The sequence below is a fragment of the Podarcis vaucheri genome (genome assembly GCF_965113315.1).
Source record: "Podarcis vaucheri genome assembly, chromosome: 15".
NCBI lineage: Eukaryota > Metazoa > Chordata > Lepidosauria > Squamata > Lacertidae > Podarcis > Podarcis vaucheri.
Window position 1 is genome coordinate 16,655,431 of NC_138753.1, and position 17,675 is coordinate 16,673,105.

Consider the following 17,675-nt stretch of genomic DNA (forward strand, 5'->3'; position numbering starts at 1 on the left):
CGGAGTCTGTAACCTGAAGCGTATGTAACCTGAGGTACCACGTACTGAGATAGATAGACCAGTGGTCTGACGTGGTATAAGGCAGCTTCCTATGTTACTGTGGAAGACAGAATACGCAAACTGATTTGAAACATGTCATCATCATCATTTTTCTTATTTATTGAATTTGTTCATTGCTTTATCTTGCCCAGGGCAACCTGTCAGGGGATGATTAGCTGCTTGTGCTTAAAATTGTGCCCCTTCAGAGTTTGTGCGGCCCCACAAACCTCTGTGTGTGACAGAGCTCCTCAGACATGTCTGCTCTAGTCACTAGTAGAGTCTGACAGTGGCTGCCTGCGGAAGCGCTTCCAGCAAAGAAGTTCCTTAACGGAAACGCGTCTCCTGGACTCACGACGTGGCAGCTTCCGGCGAAGCATGGGTCTCCCTGCAGTTGCTTCTGACACCTCCCCGCTATTTTCGCTGGAAGTGTCTCTCACCCCTTTCTCTCCCCTGCTGTTTCCTGCCTGGGCTGCTGCGTCTCTCTCAGCATTACTGAGATCCTCCTCCAGAGACCCCTCGCTCCCCCTCCTTGTCCCTGCTTTAGCTGCTGACTCTCTCCTGGTCTCTGGGAGCCCTACCACCTCCCTTTCCTCTGATGTCAGTTCCCTGACATCCACCTCCCCTCCAGGGCCCCCTTCTCCCCCGCCCCTACTCTCTCCTCTGGGCGGTGAGGAGCTGAAACCCCGAAAAGAATCCTCTTCATCTTCAGACGTCTCGAACATTTCCCTCCATCGGTCTTCGTTCCGACTCGCTGAATCCTCCTCCACTTCGGAATCAGAGAACCCCTCCAACTCTTCTTCTTCGTCGGTGGTGGCGAAGTATTCCCTCCGGAACCTCGCCACTGGCTGGGGTTTACGAGGGAATCTCTGATGAAAAGTTTCAATCAAAACCTCGTCATCTACATCCTCTGCCCTGACCCAGGTGTTTTCCGACTCCGGCTCCCCTTCCCACATTACCAAATACTCTACTTGCTCTCCCTTCCACCTGGAATCGAGAATCTCCGCTACATGGTAGCTGTGTTCTTTTTCCTCCATAGCTGGTCCCCTATTGACCCTCCCCTCTCTGTCCCCTATATACGGTGACAGCAACGACCTGTGGAACACTGGGTGCAACTTCATGTGGTTCGGTAACCGGAGTCTGAAAGCCACTGGGTTGACCTGTTGCGTGACTTCAAATGGGCCCAGTCTTTTGGGTCTTAACTTCTTACAACCTCCTTTAAATGGTAACCCTTGGGTGGACAGCCACACCTGGTCCCCCACCCTAATGCTTTCCCCTTCCCTTCTGGTTTTGTCTGCCTGCCTCTTATATTCCTCCTTCGCCCTGTTTAAATTAAGTTGGAGCTGGCGATGGATCGCTTCCATTTCTTCAACGAACTGTTCTGCGGCTGGAACGCTCCAGTTCTCCCCTTCCCCCCCTGGGAAGGCTCGGGGATGACACCCGTGATTAGCCAAAAAAGGGCTCATCCCCGTGGACACGTTCTCTGCATTGTTGTAGGCAAATTCTGCCAACGCCAGCTTCTCCACCCAATCATTCTCTCTGTCATTCACATAACACCTCAAATATTGCTGGAGGACACCATTAGCTCTTTCCGCCTGCCCGTTGGTTTCTGGATGACGGGCAGTAGAGAAATTCACCTCTACATGCAATAAGCTCATGAGCTTCCTCCAGAACCTGGAAGTAAATTGTTTCCCTCGGTCAGAAACCACCCTCAAGGGGGCGCCATGCAGCCTAAACACATTTTCCACAAACAATTTAGCGGTTTCTTCCGCTGTGACCGCATGTGAGCAGGCTATAAAGTGGGCCATCTTGGTTAACAGGTCTACCACAACCATGATGGCTGTTTTCCCTTTGGACCTGGGCAGATCAGTCATGAAATCTATTGCCACTGCCTCCCATGGCCTTTCCGGCGTGGGTAGTGGTTCTAATAAACCTGCCGGTGCCCGCCTCTCCCCCTTGGCTCGTTGGCATCGGTCACACCCTCTCACATATTCCCGCACATCTTCCCTGACCTTGGGCCACCAGAATTCCCTGGTAACCAGCCACATGGTTTTGTGTTGCCCAAAATGCCCTGCTGTGGGGCTATCGTGCAGTTGCTTGAGTACCTTTTCCCTCAATTCCCCTTCAGGTATGTATAACGCTCCCTTGTAGTACAACGCCCCATCTCTCTCCTCAAAACCCCCGGGTTTGTCTCCCTCCCTCCTGAGACCCCTGAGTTTGTCCTGGGCGTATTCATCCTGCACCGTTCCCTCTACCAGTTCCCTTTGCCCCACCAATGCCGCCCCACACACCCAGCGGTCCTCGGGAATGACATGGGTCTCTTCGGGTGCACCCTCTCCCTCCAAATATTCAGGTTTGCGTGAGAGAGCGTCCGCCCTAACGTTCTCCGGGCCTGGTACGTAACAAATCTCAAAGTTAAATTTGGAGAACTCCTGGGCCCATCTCAACTGCCGTTGGTTGAGCACTCGCGCAGTTCTCCAATACTCTAGATTCTTATGGTCCGTGCACACTTGCACCTTCTGTTGTGCACCAATTAGCAGGTGCCTCCATCTCCGGAAGGCCTCATGAATCGCAAGAAGTTCCCGGTCGTACACCGTGTAGTTCCTCTCAGATTTGTTCAGCTTTCGCGAAAAGAAGGCACACGGTCGCCACTCTGACCCCTCCTTCCCCGGCTGCAGAAGAAGCACCGCCCCTATGGCTCTGTCAGAAGCGTCTGTTTCGACCCTCAGCTTTTTTTGTAAATCCACATGTAGAAGTTGTTCATCAGAGGCGAAGGCCCTTTTCAGTTCCTCAAACGCTCGCTCCGCCTCCCCCGTCCAAACAAACTTCTTTTTACTGCTGAGACAGTCCGTGATGGGCGCCGTCAGGTGGGCGAAGTTTCGGATGAACTTACGATAAAAGTTTCCAAACCCTAGGAACCTCTGCACATCCTTCTTGGTCTTGGGTGTTTTCCATTCCAGCACCGCTTGAACCTTGCCGGGGTCCATGGCCAACCCCTTGTCTGACAAGCGGTACCCCAGGAATTCCACCTCCTTGGTATAAAACTGACACTTCTCCAGTTTCACCCACAGTCTGTTGGCTTGCAGCCTGCTCAACACTTCTCTGACGTCTCTCACATGTTGCTCCTCATTCTCCGAATACACCAACACGTCATCTAAGAAGGCCACGCAATTCTTGTAGAGCAAAGGCCCCAGTACGTGGTTCATGAAGGCTTGAAAACACGCGGAGCCTGTTTGTAATCCAAAAGGCATAACGAGGTATTCAAATGCCCCCAAAGGGGTGAACATGGTGGTCTTCCATTCATCCCCTTTCCTTATACGTATCAGGTTGTACGCCCCCCTTAGGTCCAGCTTTGTAAAAATCTTTCCTTTTCGCACCCTGGTCAAAATATCATCAATCCTGGGCATAGGAAAGGCCGCCGGCTCTGTCACTGCATTTAGGCGCCGAAAGTCACATACCAGCCTCGGCTTGTCCGTGTTTTTTTTATCCACAAAAAACACTGGGCTACCCCCCGCTGCCTTGGACTCTCTGATGAAGCCTCTCTTCAGGTTCTTGTCAATGAACGCTCGCAACTCCTGCATTTCCCTGTCTGACATGGCATACAACTTGCCTACAGGAAGCTGTGCTCCAGGGAGTAAATTGATCTGGCAATCAAAGGGCCTATGCGGGGGTAGTTGGTCAGCTTCCTTCTCGCTGAACACGTCGCTGAGATCAGCATACTGTGGTGGCACCTTCCCCTTCCCCATTACTTCAGTCCCTGCTAGGGTGGCTTGGGCCCCTGCTGACCCCTTTTCCCCCCTGCAGTGTTCTAAGCAATGTGCTGAACCGAAGGAAACCACTCTTTGATGCCAGCCCACCAGCGGATCATGTAAGGCTAGCCAGCTCATTCCCAAAATAATGGGAGCGCCTCCCAAGGTGGCCACATTAAACGCTATCAGTTCTGTGTGCCTTGCCACCCTCATTATCATTGGGACGGTCTGCAAGCTGACTCCTCCTCCCAACAGTTCCCTGCCATCGATCGTGGTCACCTGCAGGGGGTTGCTTAAAGGGATAGTCTGTATCTGATGTTCAGCAGCAAACTCCTTGCTCATAAAATTGCAGGAGCTGCCTGAGTCCAACAGCGCCTTTATTTTTAGGGGGTGTCCATTTTGCAGCTCTAGCGACACTTCAATCACTAGAGCAGGTCGAGGAGCTTCTGGCACGGGCACTTTCACTGCTCTTTGGCCTGGCTGCAGTGCCCTGACGTTGGCAACCAGGCGTTGGCTTTTACCTGCTCCGTTTCTCCCTGCTCTTCCCCCTCAACTGCTCCCACCATCCCTTGCCATTCCTTCCTCTGGGGGCAGACTCTGGCAAAGTGGCCTGGCTGTTGGCAGAGATAGCATTTCCGGGCTCCCTTTCCCTCCTTCTTCGCCCCCTCACTGGGCTTTGAAACTGCGCGCGCGCGGGCTGTTCCGATTTCCATCGGCTCTGCCGGCGGGAAAGCTGGCTCAGGAATGTCTGGAATGCGTAACTCCTTCCAACGTTCCCCTCTCCCTTCCCGCCTCTCCAAGGCTCTTGCCTCCTGGCGCGCTCCAATGGTCAGCGCAGATTTGGTCAGCTGATCCATAGACACCGCCCTGGGGCTCCTGGCCAGCTCGTCTTTCACAGCTGAAGAAAGACCTTCTTCAAATAGCATCTGAATGGGTGCTGCCGATAAATCCCACCCCAATCTGTGAATCAGCATGGTAAATTCAGTCCAGTACTCACGGACAGATCTGCTTCCCTGCTTGCAAGCCATTAGCTGTCTGCGCACCACCCCTTCCTCAATATCGCTGGAAAACATGATATCCATTGCACGAAAGAATTTCATAGTGTCCTTTAGGATATCGTTGTGCGTTGCCATCAGGGGTCGAACCCAGTCCCGCGCCCCCTTCTCAAGATGCCCAATTACGAAAGCAACTCGTGATTCCTCATCAGGGAACTCATCAAACTGCACATTCAGGGCATATTGCATCTCAGTCCTAAAGGCATGGTAATCCTTGGGGTCCCCCCCAAACTTCTGCACCAATCCTGGTACCTTTCTGGGGAACTGAGTGGTTCTCCCCTTTTTGTCAGCATCCTGAGCCCTTCTCTCCTCGAGCCTCGCCGTCTGCAGCGCAAGTTGGACCTCCAGAGCTTGATACCTTTCTTCCAAGCTTGGACCAGCTCCAACCCCTGCCTCTCCGGTTCCGGCTGGGTTGCTCATGATGCTTTCTCCTGCACAGGCAGCGTACAGAGACTGTCAGACTGCTGTCAGGGGATGATTAGCTGCTTGTGCTTAAAATTGTGCCCCTTCAGAGTTTGTGCGGCCCCACAAACCTCTGTGTGTGACAGAGCTCCTCAGACATGTCTGCTCTAGTCACTAGTAGAGTCTGACAGTGGCTGCCTGCGGAAGCGCTTCCAGCAAAGAAGTTCCTTAACGGAAACGCGTCTCCTGGACTCACGACGTGGCAGCTTCCGGCGAAGCATGGGTCTCCCTGCAGTTGCTTCTGACACCTCCCCGCTATTTTCGCTGGAAGTGTCTCTCACCCCTTTCTCTCCCCTGCTGTTTCCTGCCTGGGCTGCTGCGTCTCTCTCAGCATTACTGAGATCCTCCTCCAGAGACCCCTCGCTCCCCCTCCTTGTCCCTGCTTTAGCTGCTGACTCTCTCCTGGTCTCTGGGAGCCCTACCACCTCCCTTTCCTCTGATGTCAGTTCCCTGACACAACCCAAAGTGATTTATGACCAACCTGGTTGTAGAGGAAAGTTTTTGCCTGGTGCCTAAATATATAACAATGGCGCCAGGTGAAACTTCCTGGGGAGAGAATTCCACAAATGGAGAGCACTGCAGAAAAGGCCGGTTCTCGTGTTCCCACTCTCTGGACCTCTTGTGGAAGGGGCACACAAAGAAGGACCTCAGATAATGATCACAGAGTCCAGGTCAGTTAATATGGGGAGAGGCAGCCCTTGAGGTCTCTTGAACCATTTGAGGATTTATATGTCAAAACCAGCACTTTGGATTTGGCACGGAAACTAATTGGTGGCCAATACAGTTGGGCCAGGATTGGCACTATGTACTACACCATCTTGCCCCAGTGAGCAACCTGCTCAATGAATTCTGCACCAGCTGAAGTTTCTGAACCATCTTCAGAGGCAGCACCAAGTATAACACATTGCAATAATCTAATGTAGAGGATACCAGAGTACAGGCTACAGTAGTTAGGCTAGCCCTGTCCAGGGTGGGGTGCAGCTGGGCCACTAGCCAAAGCTGATGGAAGGCACTCCAAGCCACCAAGGCCACCTGAGCCTCAAGTGACAGCAAAGGATCCCGAAGTACCACCAAGATACGTACCTGCTCCTTCAGAGGGAGTGGAACCCCATCAAGAGCAGGCAACCTCCAATCCACCCAGTCTAGGGAACCACCCACTAACAGTGCCTCAGTCTTATCTGAATTGAGTTTCAGTTTATTGGCTCTCATCCAGCCCATTACTGGGTCCAGCACATCCACTGCACATCTATCCCAGAATAAGATTTCCAGGGGAGATCCTCTTTTTCAAGAGATCTACAGAAAAACCCTAATGCTGCATTCAAATGAATGCATACCATTTAAATGGCGACAAAGCAGGACTTGAAGAATATGTAGAATAGCCACCGGAAGGAAGCTTTACAAATAATGTGCTCTCTGTTTACACAGTGCCCACCCCCCAACACAGTCACACGCAAGGTCTGAGCACTGGCACCTTCTGCACACTCCAGGGCCAATGGGGTCACTGGGGTCCCCAGTAACAGGTGCTTGAAATATCTGAGAATTTTGTTATTTCTTTAGAGTGAGCCTAAACCACTTCATGCTCCAACAACTACAGAGTAAACAGTCCTGTGAGGTTTCACCTCCTTCCATTTGCCTCTTAAAATATATATACAGTACATTTAGTTCGGTAAGCAATCAGATGTCTGATTTACCCAATGAAACTGCTCAACACCTAAGCTACTTTCTACCCAAACTTCTCAAAACAGGATATGAAAACAATTTAGCATTTTGCCTGTATCATGAATTCCATTGTTTGTGGTTATACAACTCCAAGGACATGTAGTGACGCCCCCTCCTGTTTTTATCATTCTCCACCCCCACCAATAAATTCTTGTGTTTCTCTTCCACTCCCCAATTAAGACCTCATTACGAAGCACCACAGTGGTTCATGGGTCCACAGGATTAAATTTCATCCTAAATTCTGAGCTCTATTGGCTTCACCTACACACTGGAATTTACACTCATAGCGCAACCTTGAAAAACAGATTTCAGAAATGTACGTTCTCTTTCTTTCGAACCCTATTAAGCTGTTGGGGTACATTGAATCTGCCTCCACTACAATCAGAAGGTGGGGATTTGGTGGTGATGTTACTACCAGGTGTCACCCGGTTGGCGCTGACTCATGACAGGGCCTTTTCAGTGGTAGCTCCCCAGTAGTGCAATGCACTCCCTAATGAGGTGCACCTGTCTCCATCATTATTAACTTGCAGGAGGTATTTGAAAACATTCCTATTTATCCAGATGTTTGGTGGCTGAAGAATACTGTTCTAGACAACCAGAAGATCAAGGGATTGAAAAATGTTTATAACTTTTAGAATTTTTTTTAATGTAACTTATTTCAGTTGTTTTTAACAGTTATTTTTAAAAAATGTTTTATTGTTTTAAAATGTTTGCTTTGTTTTTGTTTTAAATGATACACTCATTTGGCACCCAGGGCATCTTGGGGTAGGATGGGATATAAATTTGATAAATAAATATTTGCTCAGAGCCTGGTATTTCACCTCTGCATCTTCTGTTTTCTTCTCCAGAGCTTCCCAAAAGCCAAGCGGGGGATTTAAGTTAACATAGTGGGATCTAATAGCTTTTGTGACATACTATTTTATTCAGAATACAATACCTTTTTTTTAAAAAAAACACCCCAAAACAAAACCTGCCAGAGTTGTATTCAACCAAGTCTCATTCAGAGTAGGCCTGCTGAAAATAATAAACCTGTTAGTCATGTTCATCAGCTTCAATGGGTCTCCTCTGAGGAAGACTAACATGGACAACCTCCTATCCCTTAACCTGGAATCATTTTGAAATCAACCATTAACTTTATTTTTGCAGTTAGAACTTCAAGGAGCTTGCTGGCTTATGTTGTCATGTGTAAAACATGTTGCAGAAGAGTCTAGGAAATGTTCTGGAGGGAGAGTGATCAAGGAGCTCAAGCAGCCACTGGGGTAGAGTGGCTTACAGGAGCCACCACAAGCTTCCTTTCCAAAGAACTGCTTGCATTACTTCCCCATTCCAGACAGCCTCACAGTGGCTTGGAAAAAGAAGGGAAACCAAGGTTCGTCAGCTCCAGGGCAGGAGGGCTGTGTTGCCCCCAGGAAACAGGGTGAGGAGCCCCAGAATTTACATGGTGGCAAGAGAGACTCGCCTATGAAGAAAGATTTTTTTGTTTAGAGAACAAGCAAGTAAGAGGAGACATGTTAAATGTCTGTAAAATTAGGCTCTTATGGTCAGGCTCTCCTTCTTGGTTTCCTGCTCAAGTGAGCTTTCACGGCTGAGTGTGGATTTGAACCCAGGTTCCCCCAGGTCCGACTCTGACATTCTAACCACTACACCACAATGACTCTCTTATGCTAAGGGGCTCTCCCCAAAGCAGAGACAGCATCTGCCAGATGAAAAAGAGTCCTGTGAGGAAAATGTAACAAGGCCCAGTGCAAAGAGGGATGACAGTGGCGGCAACAGCCCGCTAAGCACCAGAGTGGCATGGCTCTTTCCACAAGAGGAAGCACAGAGAAGTAGCAAAGGCTGGCATATGCACACACAGGATTCTAATTTTCAATCAGGCATATCAGCCTTGTTATCTCCCACAATTATGTTTTGCGTTACAAATTTTGCACCAGGTTGGGGGGGGGGCTCTGCTGGCGCAACCCAACAGCTGCATCAAGAGTCTATCCTGAAGAACTAGGCTGTGCTTCTCCTGATTCAAAATGGAATCCAACAGTATCCAAATGTAAGCCCAAACCCACTGTTCCATCTCAGGAACCGTCACATCAAACTAACTGGGAGACAATATTCTCAAAGGCACTCAAATCCGTGCTAGTAAACCTAATGCACTTCTACGGGCTCATTTGGATAACCCAAAGACCACCCCCACCCCTCTGCACAAAACAGCAGCACTACCTCCCCCATTCCCATGTGGAGTGGGAATGCCACACCTTTCTAGTCCCTCAAACAGAATTCAAGCAAGCTCTAAGCACACAGTGACTTTGAGACAGGGACACTCCCCCTTACCATGAAGGCAATTCAGGCACTGAAATGAAGAGCAATAGGGTTCTTTGATGGCAGAAAAGAAGCAGAAAGGATATTGACTGTTCCCACCCAGGTTCCTCAAGAGGCAAATTTCACTTGCCCCAAACAAGGAAGGGGTAGGTCATTTAGAAGAGGATGTGTGCCTGTAACTGAAACATCCTTTAATAACCTGAATACACTTACCCTTCCACCATCAGTTAACATTTGGAGTGATCAATTTCTCTTATCTGAGGGGCTAACCCATCATTTTAAACTGGTAGCTCACCCTCAGCTTCATCCAGAGGCTGCTTCTGCAGCAGATCTCAAGGGTGGCTTCCCTGCCAATAGGTCAGCATGAACCTCATTATTCTACCCTTCGAAGCTTGCTGTTCCTAGCTTGAGCCATGAAAGTCTTTAGCCCTGCACTCCAGGTGCATCTGCCCTCTCTGACAGCTCAGAAGGTGCTGCTCCCAGCAGCCCTTCAGACTGTGATGAGTTGCCTCTCTCTCAGAGTGGAAGTCCTGGACTGGAGCTAGGAAGCCATGAATGCGTGTGTGTGTGTTTGTGTGTGTGTGTTTTCTCTATCATGTCACTCTCAAGTCAACAGCTCACACCTTCTTGCCTCTAGGAATGTAGGAAAGAGCTTTATACCAAGAGGTATACAGTGGTACCTTGGGTTACATACGCTTCCGGTTACATACACTTCAGATTACAGACTCTGCTAACCCAGAAATAGTACCTCGGGTTAAGAACTTTGCTTCAGGATAAGAACAGAAATTGTGCTCTAGCAGCGTGGCGGCAGCAGGAGGCCCCATTAGCTAAAGTGGTGCTCCAGGTTAAGAACAGTTTCAGGTTAAGAACGGACCTCTGAAACAAATTAAGTACTTAACCCGAGGTACCACTGTTGTGGTCTAGTTCAGGACTGTCTGCACTGACTGGGAGCAGTTCTCCAGGGTCTCTCCCAGCCCTACCTGGAGATGCCATTGGGGTGGCACCTTCAGCATGCAACACAGTTGTTCTGCCACTGAACTATAGCAGCCCCCACGCCCTTCAGTGTGCCCTTCGCCCCTTGCACAACCGTCTTAAACCTTGCAATCTTTTTGTTTAAGCAGCTGGGGTTAAGCACACTGGTGGAATCATGACTATTACTTTGAGCTACATTCCGTATATCAGATCATTTAAGTGTTGGGCTCGTTCTTAGCTCTTGCCTCCTCTCCAACCACCTGCCACTTTCCTGACAGAGCCTACCTGTGGTTGCTGGTTCAGCAAGTACCCCTTAGTTTGGCTCCCCTCAAGGCATTATCACCATGCTCCAGAAACCCGCTACTCTTAAAGCACGAATTAGGGATGAAGGGGGAATTGTCTAGGTAGCATGATGTCACTGGCAGCCAATCAGTAGCTCGCAACCCCCCCCCCACGAGGTGGGCTAACTCCCCCCACCAAAGCCTGCCCCTTTTTGCTGCTTGAAAACAGCTCCTTTCCCCGGTTCTGTAGGGTTCAACGGCTGTGACTGCAGGAGGCAAACACCAACACGCCCCCCCCCCCGCCCCAAGGCAACGGAGTCTCCAGCGGGAGTCCTTCAAAGCCTTTCCTGCTGCTTCCGAAAGGCAGCCCTGGGGAACTCTCTGTTGCACAGAACCAACTTGACCCTCTTCGAGGTCGTGCCCTGCCCCCTTCGGCCCAGATCCACCCGCAAAAGGAGGAAGGGAGGGATGTGGTGGTCCTGGACGCGCCCACAATGCCGGCTGCGAGTGTTTCGCTCAGCCGGAGACAGGTGGCGGCGGCTCTCTCCCTACCGCAACAAAGCAGAGCCTGGCTCTGCGCGCTTCCCCGCTAGGCATGTCCTAACCCAGGCTGGGAAGGCGCCGCAAGGAGACTCCCGAGATGGGGTGGAGGCTCCCGAGCCCTGCAAGGCTAGATAGATGGAGGCAACCGGGGACAACGGAGGCAGCAACAAGCGCCTCCCTCCAACTCTCCTCTCGAGGAAATGGGAGGAGGGAGAGAAGGCGAGCCCCACCTCGAGCAAGCCGGTGCCCAAGGCTTGGGGTGGGGGAGGACCACCCCGTCCTCCGGCGCTGGACCTCCTCCAGTGCCAAGTCTCTGGAGCCGAGCGCCCCGAGGGTTCTCCGGCAAGCGGCGGCTGGGCACACAATGCGCTGGATTACCGCCCGGCCAGCCGCTCCTCTCCCTTCTTGAAACCCCACCCGGAGCTGGTGACAAGCCTGGCAACCCCGGAGAGAGAGAGTATCCGCGCCCCCATCCCGCCTGCCTCCTGCCGGGGAGCATCCCGGGCGCCGCCCCTCTCACAAAGCCGGGCGCCATCTGCCCTCCGCGCCTCCCGTCCGCCTGGGTCGGCGGTGCCCTGCCCTTACCATCTTGCCCACCTCCATGGTCGGAGGCTGCTGCTACTGCTGCTGGGGCCGCCGCCGGTGGCGGCGACGGGGCGGGTCTCTCCCGCCCTCCTCTCCTCCCTGCTCCAGCTACGGTGAGATGCCCATGCCCAGGGCGGCGCTCCTTCCAAGAGAGGACCAGACGAGGGGGCGGCGGCGATGGTGGCGACCCCACGGCCGCCCCTCCCCGGCGGTGGGATTGCGCCGCCCGCCGCGCCCAGGCGCAGCGCCGGAGTGAGCGAGCAAGCGAGCGAGCGCGGACGCGTCTGCGTGTGTGCTCAGAATGACAAAAGGCCGCCGCCGCCGCTCGCTCGCGCCCGCCCAGCTCTCCCCTCCCCTCCCCTCCCCGGAAGGGCAGCGGGAGGGAAGCAGGCAGGCAGGGCTTCTCCCCCCCCCCCCCCGCTCAGGCGGCACAAAGGAAGACACCGTGCAGAAGCAGCGGCCGCCCGCCGGGCCAGGCCCGGCACAGACCCAGCCAAGGCGGCGGGAAGGAGGAGTTTGCGCGGCAGCGCCCACGCGGGTAGAGACCCTCCTGCTGCCTGGAGGGGTCACCAGAGCGCCGGCCAGGCAGCTTCACCGCCCCCCAGAGGATCGCCACTTTGCAGAGAGATGGCGAGGAGAGGAGCGAAACTCCCAAGCAGCGGCCCCCCCCCCAGGACTGCCTGGAAAGGATAGCCTGAGGTTAGGATTGGGATGGTGGGAGGACCAGCCCCCCACCCCACATTCGCACCAGTCCTCTATGCACCACCGTCTCTCATCCCCCAACTCCATCACCTCCACTCTCCGCATGTCATGGTTGGCTTAGAGAATCTTTAGGCTGCCCATCAATTGCTTACTCAGTTCTTATAGGCAGCCCTGTTTAGGGAAGTTTTTAATGTTTGAAGTTTTATTCTGTTTTTAGTGTTCGGCTGGGAGCTGCCCAGAGTGGCTGGGGACCAGCCAGATGGGTGGGATATAAATAATAATAATAATAATAATAATAATAATAATAATAATAATAATTTCATCTGGGGAAATAGAATCATACAATTGTAGAGTTGGAAGGAACCCTGAGGGTCATCTAGTCCAACCCCTTGCAATGCAGGAATCTCAGCTAAAACATCCATGGCAGATGGCCATCCAACCTCTGCTTAAAAATCTCCAGTGAAGGAGAGGCCATCACCTCTCATGGGAGGCTGTTCCACTGTCCATATGACAGCCCTTGAGATATGGCTATCATATCTCCTCTCAGTCTCTTCTTCTCCAGGCTAAACATACCCAGCTCCTTCAGCCATTCCTCCTAAAGCTTAGTTTCTAGACCCTTGATCATCTTGGTTGCTCTCCACTGTACATGCTCCAGATTGTCAACATCCTTCTTAAACTGTGGCATCCAGAATTGGACATGGTATTCCAGGTGCGGGCTGCCAGGCCCCTGGGTCCATATAGCTCACTACTGGCTGGCAACAGCTCTAGCCAGGGTTTTCAGCAGGGACCTTTGCTGAGGATTGAGCCTGGGCCCTTCTGTGGACAAAGCAGGCATCCTTCTCTCATTATCCCCTCTCAGATTAATGTTCCCCTAGCAGCACCTCCTATTGCTCCTCACAAGTGTTGGATGGAAAAGAAGACAAAGGTGTTCATCCTGCCTCTGAGGCCCTTTGCAGTGCCAGCAGCTCAACTTAAACCATATCTGCACTGAAGCCACCACAAAGAACAAAAGTGGCCCAGCACAACACTCCCTATAACAATAAGACCACCTTGTCACAGTAGCCTCTGAAAGAATGATGTAGAAAGGTGGGATAAAATTTTTTTTTATAAAGAAAGCAGTGCTGGTTTTCTTTCCGTGAACTCTGGCACTCTTCACATGCTCCTTTCCCTCACAACCAGCATTCAAAAGCAATAGCTTCCATAAACTTGACCTTTGGCCTTTTCCTCCCTGCCTCTCCTTTAACATTTTGTGGAAGGGGACAACAAGAGCCTTCTGGCCCCTTCCTCTGAAAAGCCTGGACCATATCACCACTGAATAGAACCAAAGGAACTGGTGGGGCTTGTCCCACAACAGCCCACCAGCACCAGCCTTTATCATATTACACCTTTATGTGGATTTAATTGTAAGCCAACTTGGAAACTGGTCTTAAAACACACACCAAGTTGCAGGATGGGATCTGAAGTGCAGACAAGCTGAAGTGGGATCAAAAGTAGAATTGAGGGCAGAAGTCACCTGAGTGGAAGAAGCAAGCCTTGGCACAGTGACTGTGCATGAAAGTAGGAAGGGTCCTGCTGAACCAGGTCAGTGGCCCTTGTGGCCCAGCATCCTCTTCTCACAGTGGTCAACCAGATGCCCAGTTGGGGAAACCCACAAGCAGGACCTGAGCACAACAAGAACCCTCCTATGGTTTCCAGCAATGGGTGTTTAAAAGCATTATTGCTTCCACAATGGCAGAACACAGCTACTGTAGCTAGTTAGCCATCAATAGCCATTTCCTCCATGAATTTGTCTAATCCTCATTCACAGCTATCTAGGTTGGTGGCCCTACACAGTCTGCACTGTAAGGAGACTCCCAGGGACTTGGTACCACAAGGTCTGCTCTTTCTATCCCACAGAAGCCTACATGAGCACTGTAATGACAAGCTCAACACTGCAGTCACTTGCCCACCACACTCTCCCAGCCATTAGCACACACACTGCCCATCTGATTGCAAAATGCAGTCTTGCAAAACTGCACATTGCTGATTTCCGGTTCTCTTTGTGTTTCCCACCCCAAGTGCTAAGTCATTTCCCCTCTGAGAGACCTGGAAGTGACAGGAAAGGACACATAGCCTAAGAAGGATAATAGCTCCTTTTTGCATAGCAAGATAGCAGAATCAGTGCAGTCCATACACTTAAATACTTGGACTTTAATTGATATTTTCGCCTAACTCGTTTTTGAGTGGTGTGTGATTGTTAAAAACATGATAATTTGCCACACAGTGTCAGTCAAAGAATTGGTTGACTCCAGCCCTCTGCATCCAACTGTGGCCCACCAGGAGCTACAGGAAAGCTCAGAGGCAGGGCAAGAACCCCTTTGGTTTCCAATACCCCATAATTGAAGCTATCCAGATTCTAAATAAAGAGGCTTTGCTCTGAGCTATTATGGCCAAGAATATAGTCATAATGTCTCTTAATGTTTCTTACTGTTCTTTGAAAGCTATCACAATGTACTGTGGTAATGAAATCTACAGGAGTCCCCCCCCCCACCCAACAGGCTGCAAACCTTTGGAATTTCATATGTGCAGTCAAGAACAAAGCCACTTAAAGATGACAGGTTGAAGTTTTAAAAAGGAGTTTAAGATCATGATTTGCCTTTTAGGTTCTTGGAGGCAACACAGCACACACTTCAGTCAGCTATAAAAACTGATGGGACGCTGCCTTCTAAGAACAGAAGCGGAACCAGGAAGCCTAGCAAGGTGACAGCCACCAATACCTGGCTATATCCAATTAATGAAAGCCAATAAGGGGGATGGTTGGGGTTAGCACCCCTGCAGAGGCCCAGCTTAGCTACCTGAGTTTTAAAAAGTGTCCTAGTCCGCTTTCTCAAACCTGAGGGTGGCACCAGGCATATTTCCCTGGGAAGAGCATTCCACAGATGGGGCACTATTTAAAAGGCCCATTCTCATGTTTTACATTTCTTTTTTTGGGGGGGTGGTTTCTGAGCATTGCTAGTTTTTCCTTCTGTCAAATAGGAACGGTGTAACTTCTTACATTTCCAGATGTGTACCTGGGCCCCCTAATCTACTTGCAGTTCACATTCAGAAACATATGCATCATAGGTTAGGCAAGAAAAGTGGAAGTTTGCCTCAGGAGGGATGTAAACTACAATTCCTCAAGCTGAGAGCAGAGCAAAAGGCAGCTCCAGCAGCTTTAGAATCAACCAGCTGAATTGTGTGGGGTGGTTTTTTTCCATATAAAAAGAAGTGTCAGACAGCTTCTGCTTCATTATTGCAACTGAAGTATTGGGGGATGCACAGCAACACCCGCTGCCTCAAGCATCTTAAGAAAAAGCAGTGCTGCTACTGCTTATTGTGGCTTCCAGCTAACAGGAACAAATTGTCCAAGTAGCACAGAACAAGAGCAAAAGCTCCCACGCCAAGCTGGGCTAAATGAGGGTTTGGGTGGAAATGCAGTTTCCTTTGCTGTGAAATCCCAAGTGGGCCAACAGCCAGCTTCTCCCTAAGCAGGCGGTGCAAAAAATAAATAAATCCCGTTTCAGGGCAGCCTTGGGCAAGACGTTATGTAGGAGGCTTGTTTTAGAAGACAGAGGTCCCTCCCCAATTTTGCTGAAGCAGCCTATGGAGCTGCACAACCTGGCTCCCATATCCAACAGTGATGGAAAAAATCCTCATTAACAGCCACAGTGGTGAAGCACCCCTGCACCTTGCCACTAGGCTTGGGAGGTGGGGAAAACATTTCTCATTCCCAGGGGCCAGCCTTGTAGATGGGCTGTGTAACGTTTCTAGATTTCAAGGTATCTGCCTCAGGAGAATTGTTTGAAGACACAGGATACCATTTGACTGCTGGCTAGGCAGGGTTGCTTCTAGCAGCTGCCTGGAGATCACATGCCAGCTTCTCTGAGGAAAAACAGGTGGCTCACCTGTCACTGAGGTGCATGAATTGTGGTTGTCTTTGCAGCCATACATATAGCTCCTGCATCTGCTGCATGGGTATTGTTTTGGAACCTTCTGGAGGTGGGCATTTTGGTGGGCCACTCTCCCCCACCCTCCATGTTTATTCTCAAGGGGGCATGGCTGCTGCCTCTGAAACCACATGCAGCAGCTATGTAAAAAGTACCCTTGTCAGAAGCCCACAAAAGTTACTAGCCTGCAAAAATGCCTACTAGCTTGCTGGAGCACTGGCAGAGGAGGGATAGGGGACTCCGTCCGTTCCTCTCCTAGCATCCTACTGCATTCCTATTCTGGGTGCAAAGGAAGGGTCTTCACTTTTTCTGGCAAAGCCACTTAGGTTTCTGTACTGGGGGACAGAGGAAGGACTAAATGCTCTGCTGCCTTCTGCCAGCTCACTCACTTGCCTACATGGAATTACTTGTCACCTATGATTACCTGGTAGGCGTGTAAATTCGAAGCTTTGACCAAGAGCAGGCTAAGGTAGCAAGCACAGCGGGGATAGAGGGTGGATTGTGAGATTACACAGATGACCATTCAAATAATTACAGTTACAGGAAAGAAACCAGTTCTTTTCCTTTGAGGTCACACACATGGAGCTCAGCACAGCCCCTTCAAAGGAAAAATCCACCCTGAGATGAGCATCAAAGCTGTAGTGGTGGATAAAGGCTAGTCTTTAGCATTCCCATTGGAGATATAAGCAACCATTAAAGTGTTATCCGACACCTGCTGATAGATTTGGGCTGGAGTGGCTACTACAGGCAATGGAGTATCCAGCAGTCTTTATATGGAGTGGGGTGGGTGGGTGGGGGGTTGGAACACTGGCTGATTAGTTTACTAGTCTGTTGATAGCATGCTGCATTAACACCTTGTACTATTACCTGGGACAGCATCCATGTCTGGTGGACTCGGTCTCACTAAGAAGGAACAAACAAATAATATTGAGCAGTACACTTATTAGTGAAGACACAGGCACTTTCCCAAAATACTATGGAAAGCCTCTTCTGTGTCAATTGCTTTTTTCTCCCAATGCCTCTGTTTTTAGGTGGCAACAAAGGACCCTCTACCATATTTCAAAAGGGAAAATGTTCTGGCTGGACACCCTCTGGCAGCTCTGAGAGGCCACAGATGCAGAACCACATGCAGAGATCTGAGGACAAGAGGGGGAGGACCAAACACCAAGATCCAGGTTTTTCTGAGCTAGGGAAATGGAAAAAGTCATGAAAAAGATGAACGTAGGGAGAGGAAGTAGTCAGTCAGAGCAGTGGTGAAAGGGTCACAAGAGGAACAGAGAGAAGAAGTCCCTGCAG

General features: G+C 50.7%; 1 protein-coding gene across 3 annotated transcripts in view; it reads right to left on the bottom strand.

Annotated features, from left to right (window-relative positions):
* The window catches only part of HIP1 (huntingtin interacting protein 1), an 80,145-nt gene that overhangs the window by 34,028 nt on the left and 28,442 nt on the right, over window positions 1-17,675 (bottom strand). The window contains exon 1 of one of the 3 annotated variants that reach the window (XM_082201369.1): window positions 11,713-11,963. The exons of the other annotated variants lie outside the window; for them this stretch is intronic. Coding sequence (XP_082057495.1) covers window positions 11,713-11,730 — 18 coding nt within the window. The 5' untranslated portion in view covers window positions 11,731-11,963. Of the gene's footprint in view, window positions 1-11,712; window positions 11,964-17,675 lie in introns of those variants that run through there. 3 annotated transcript variants of the gene reach the window in all.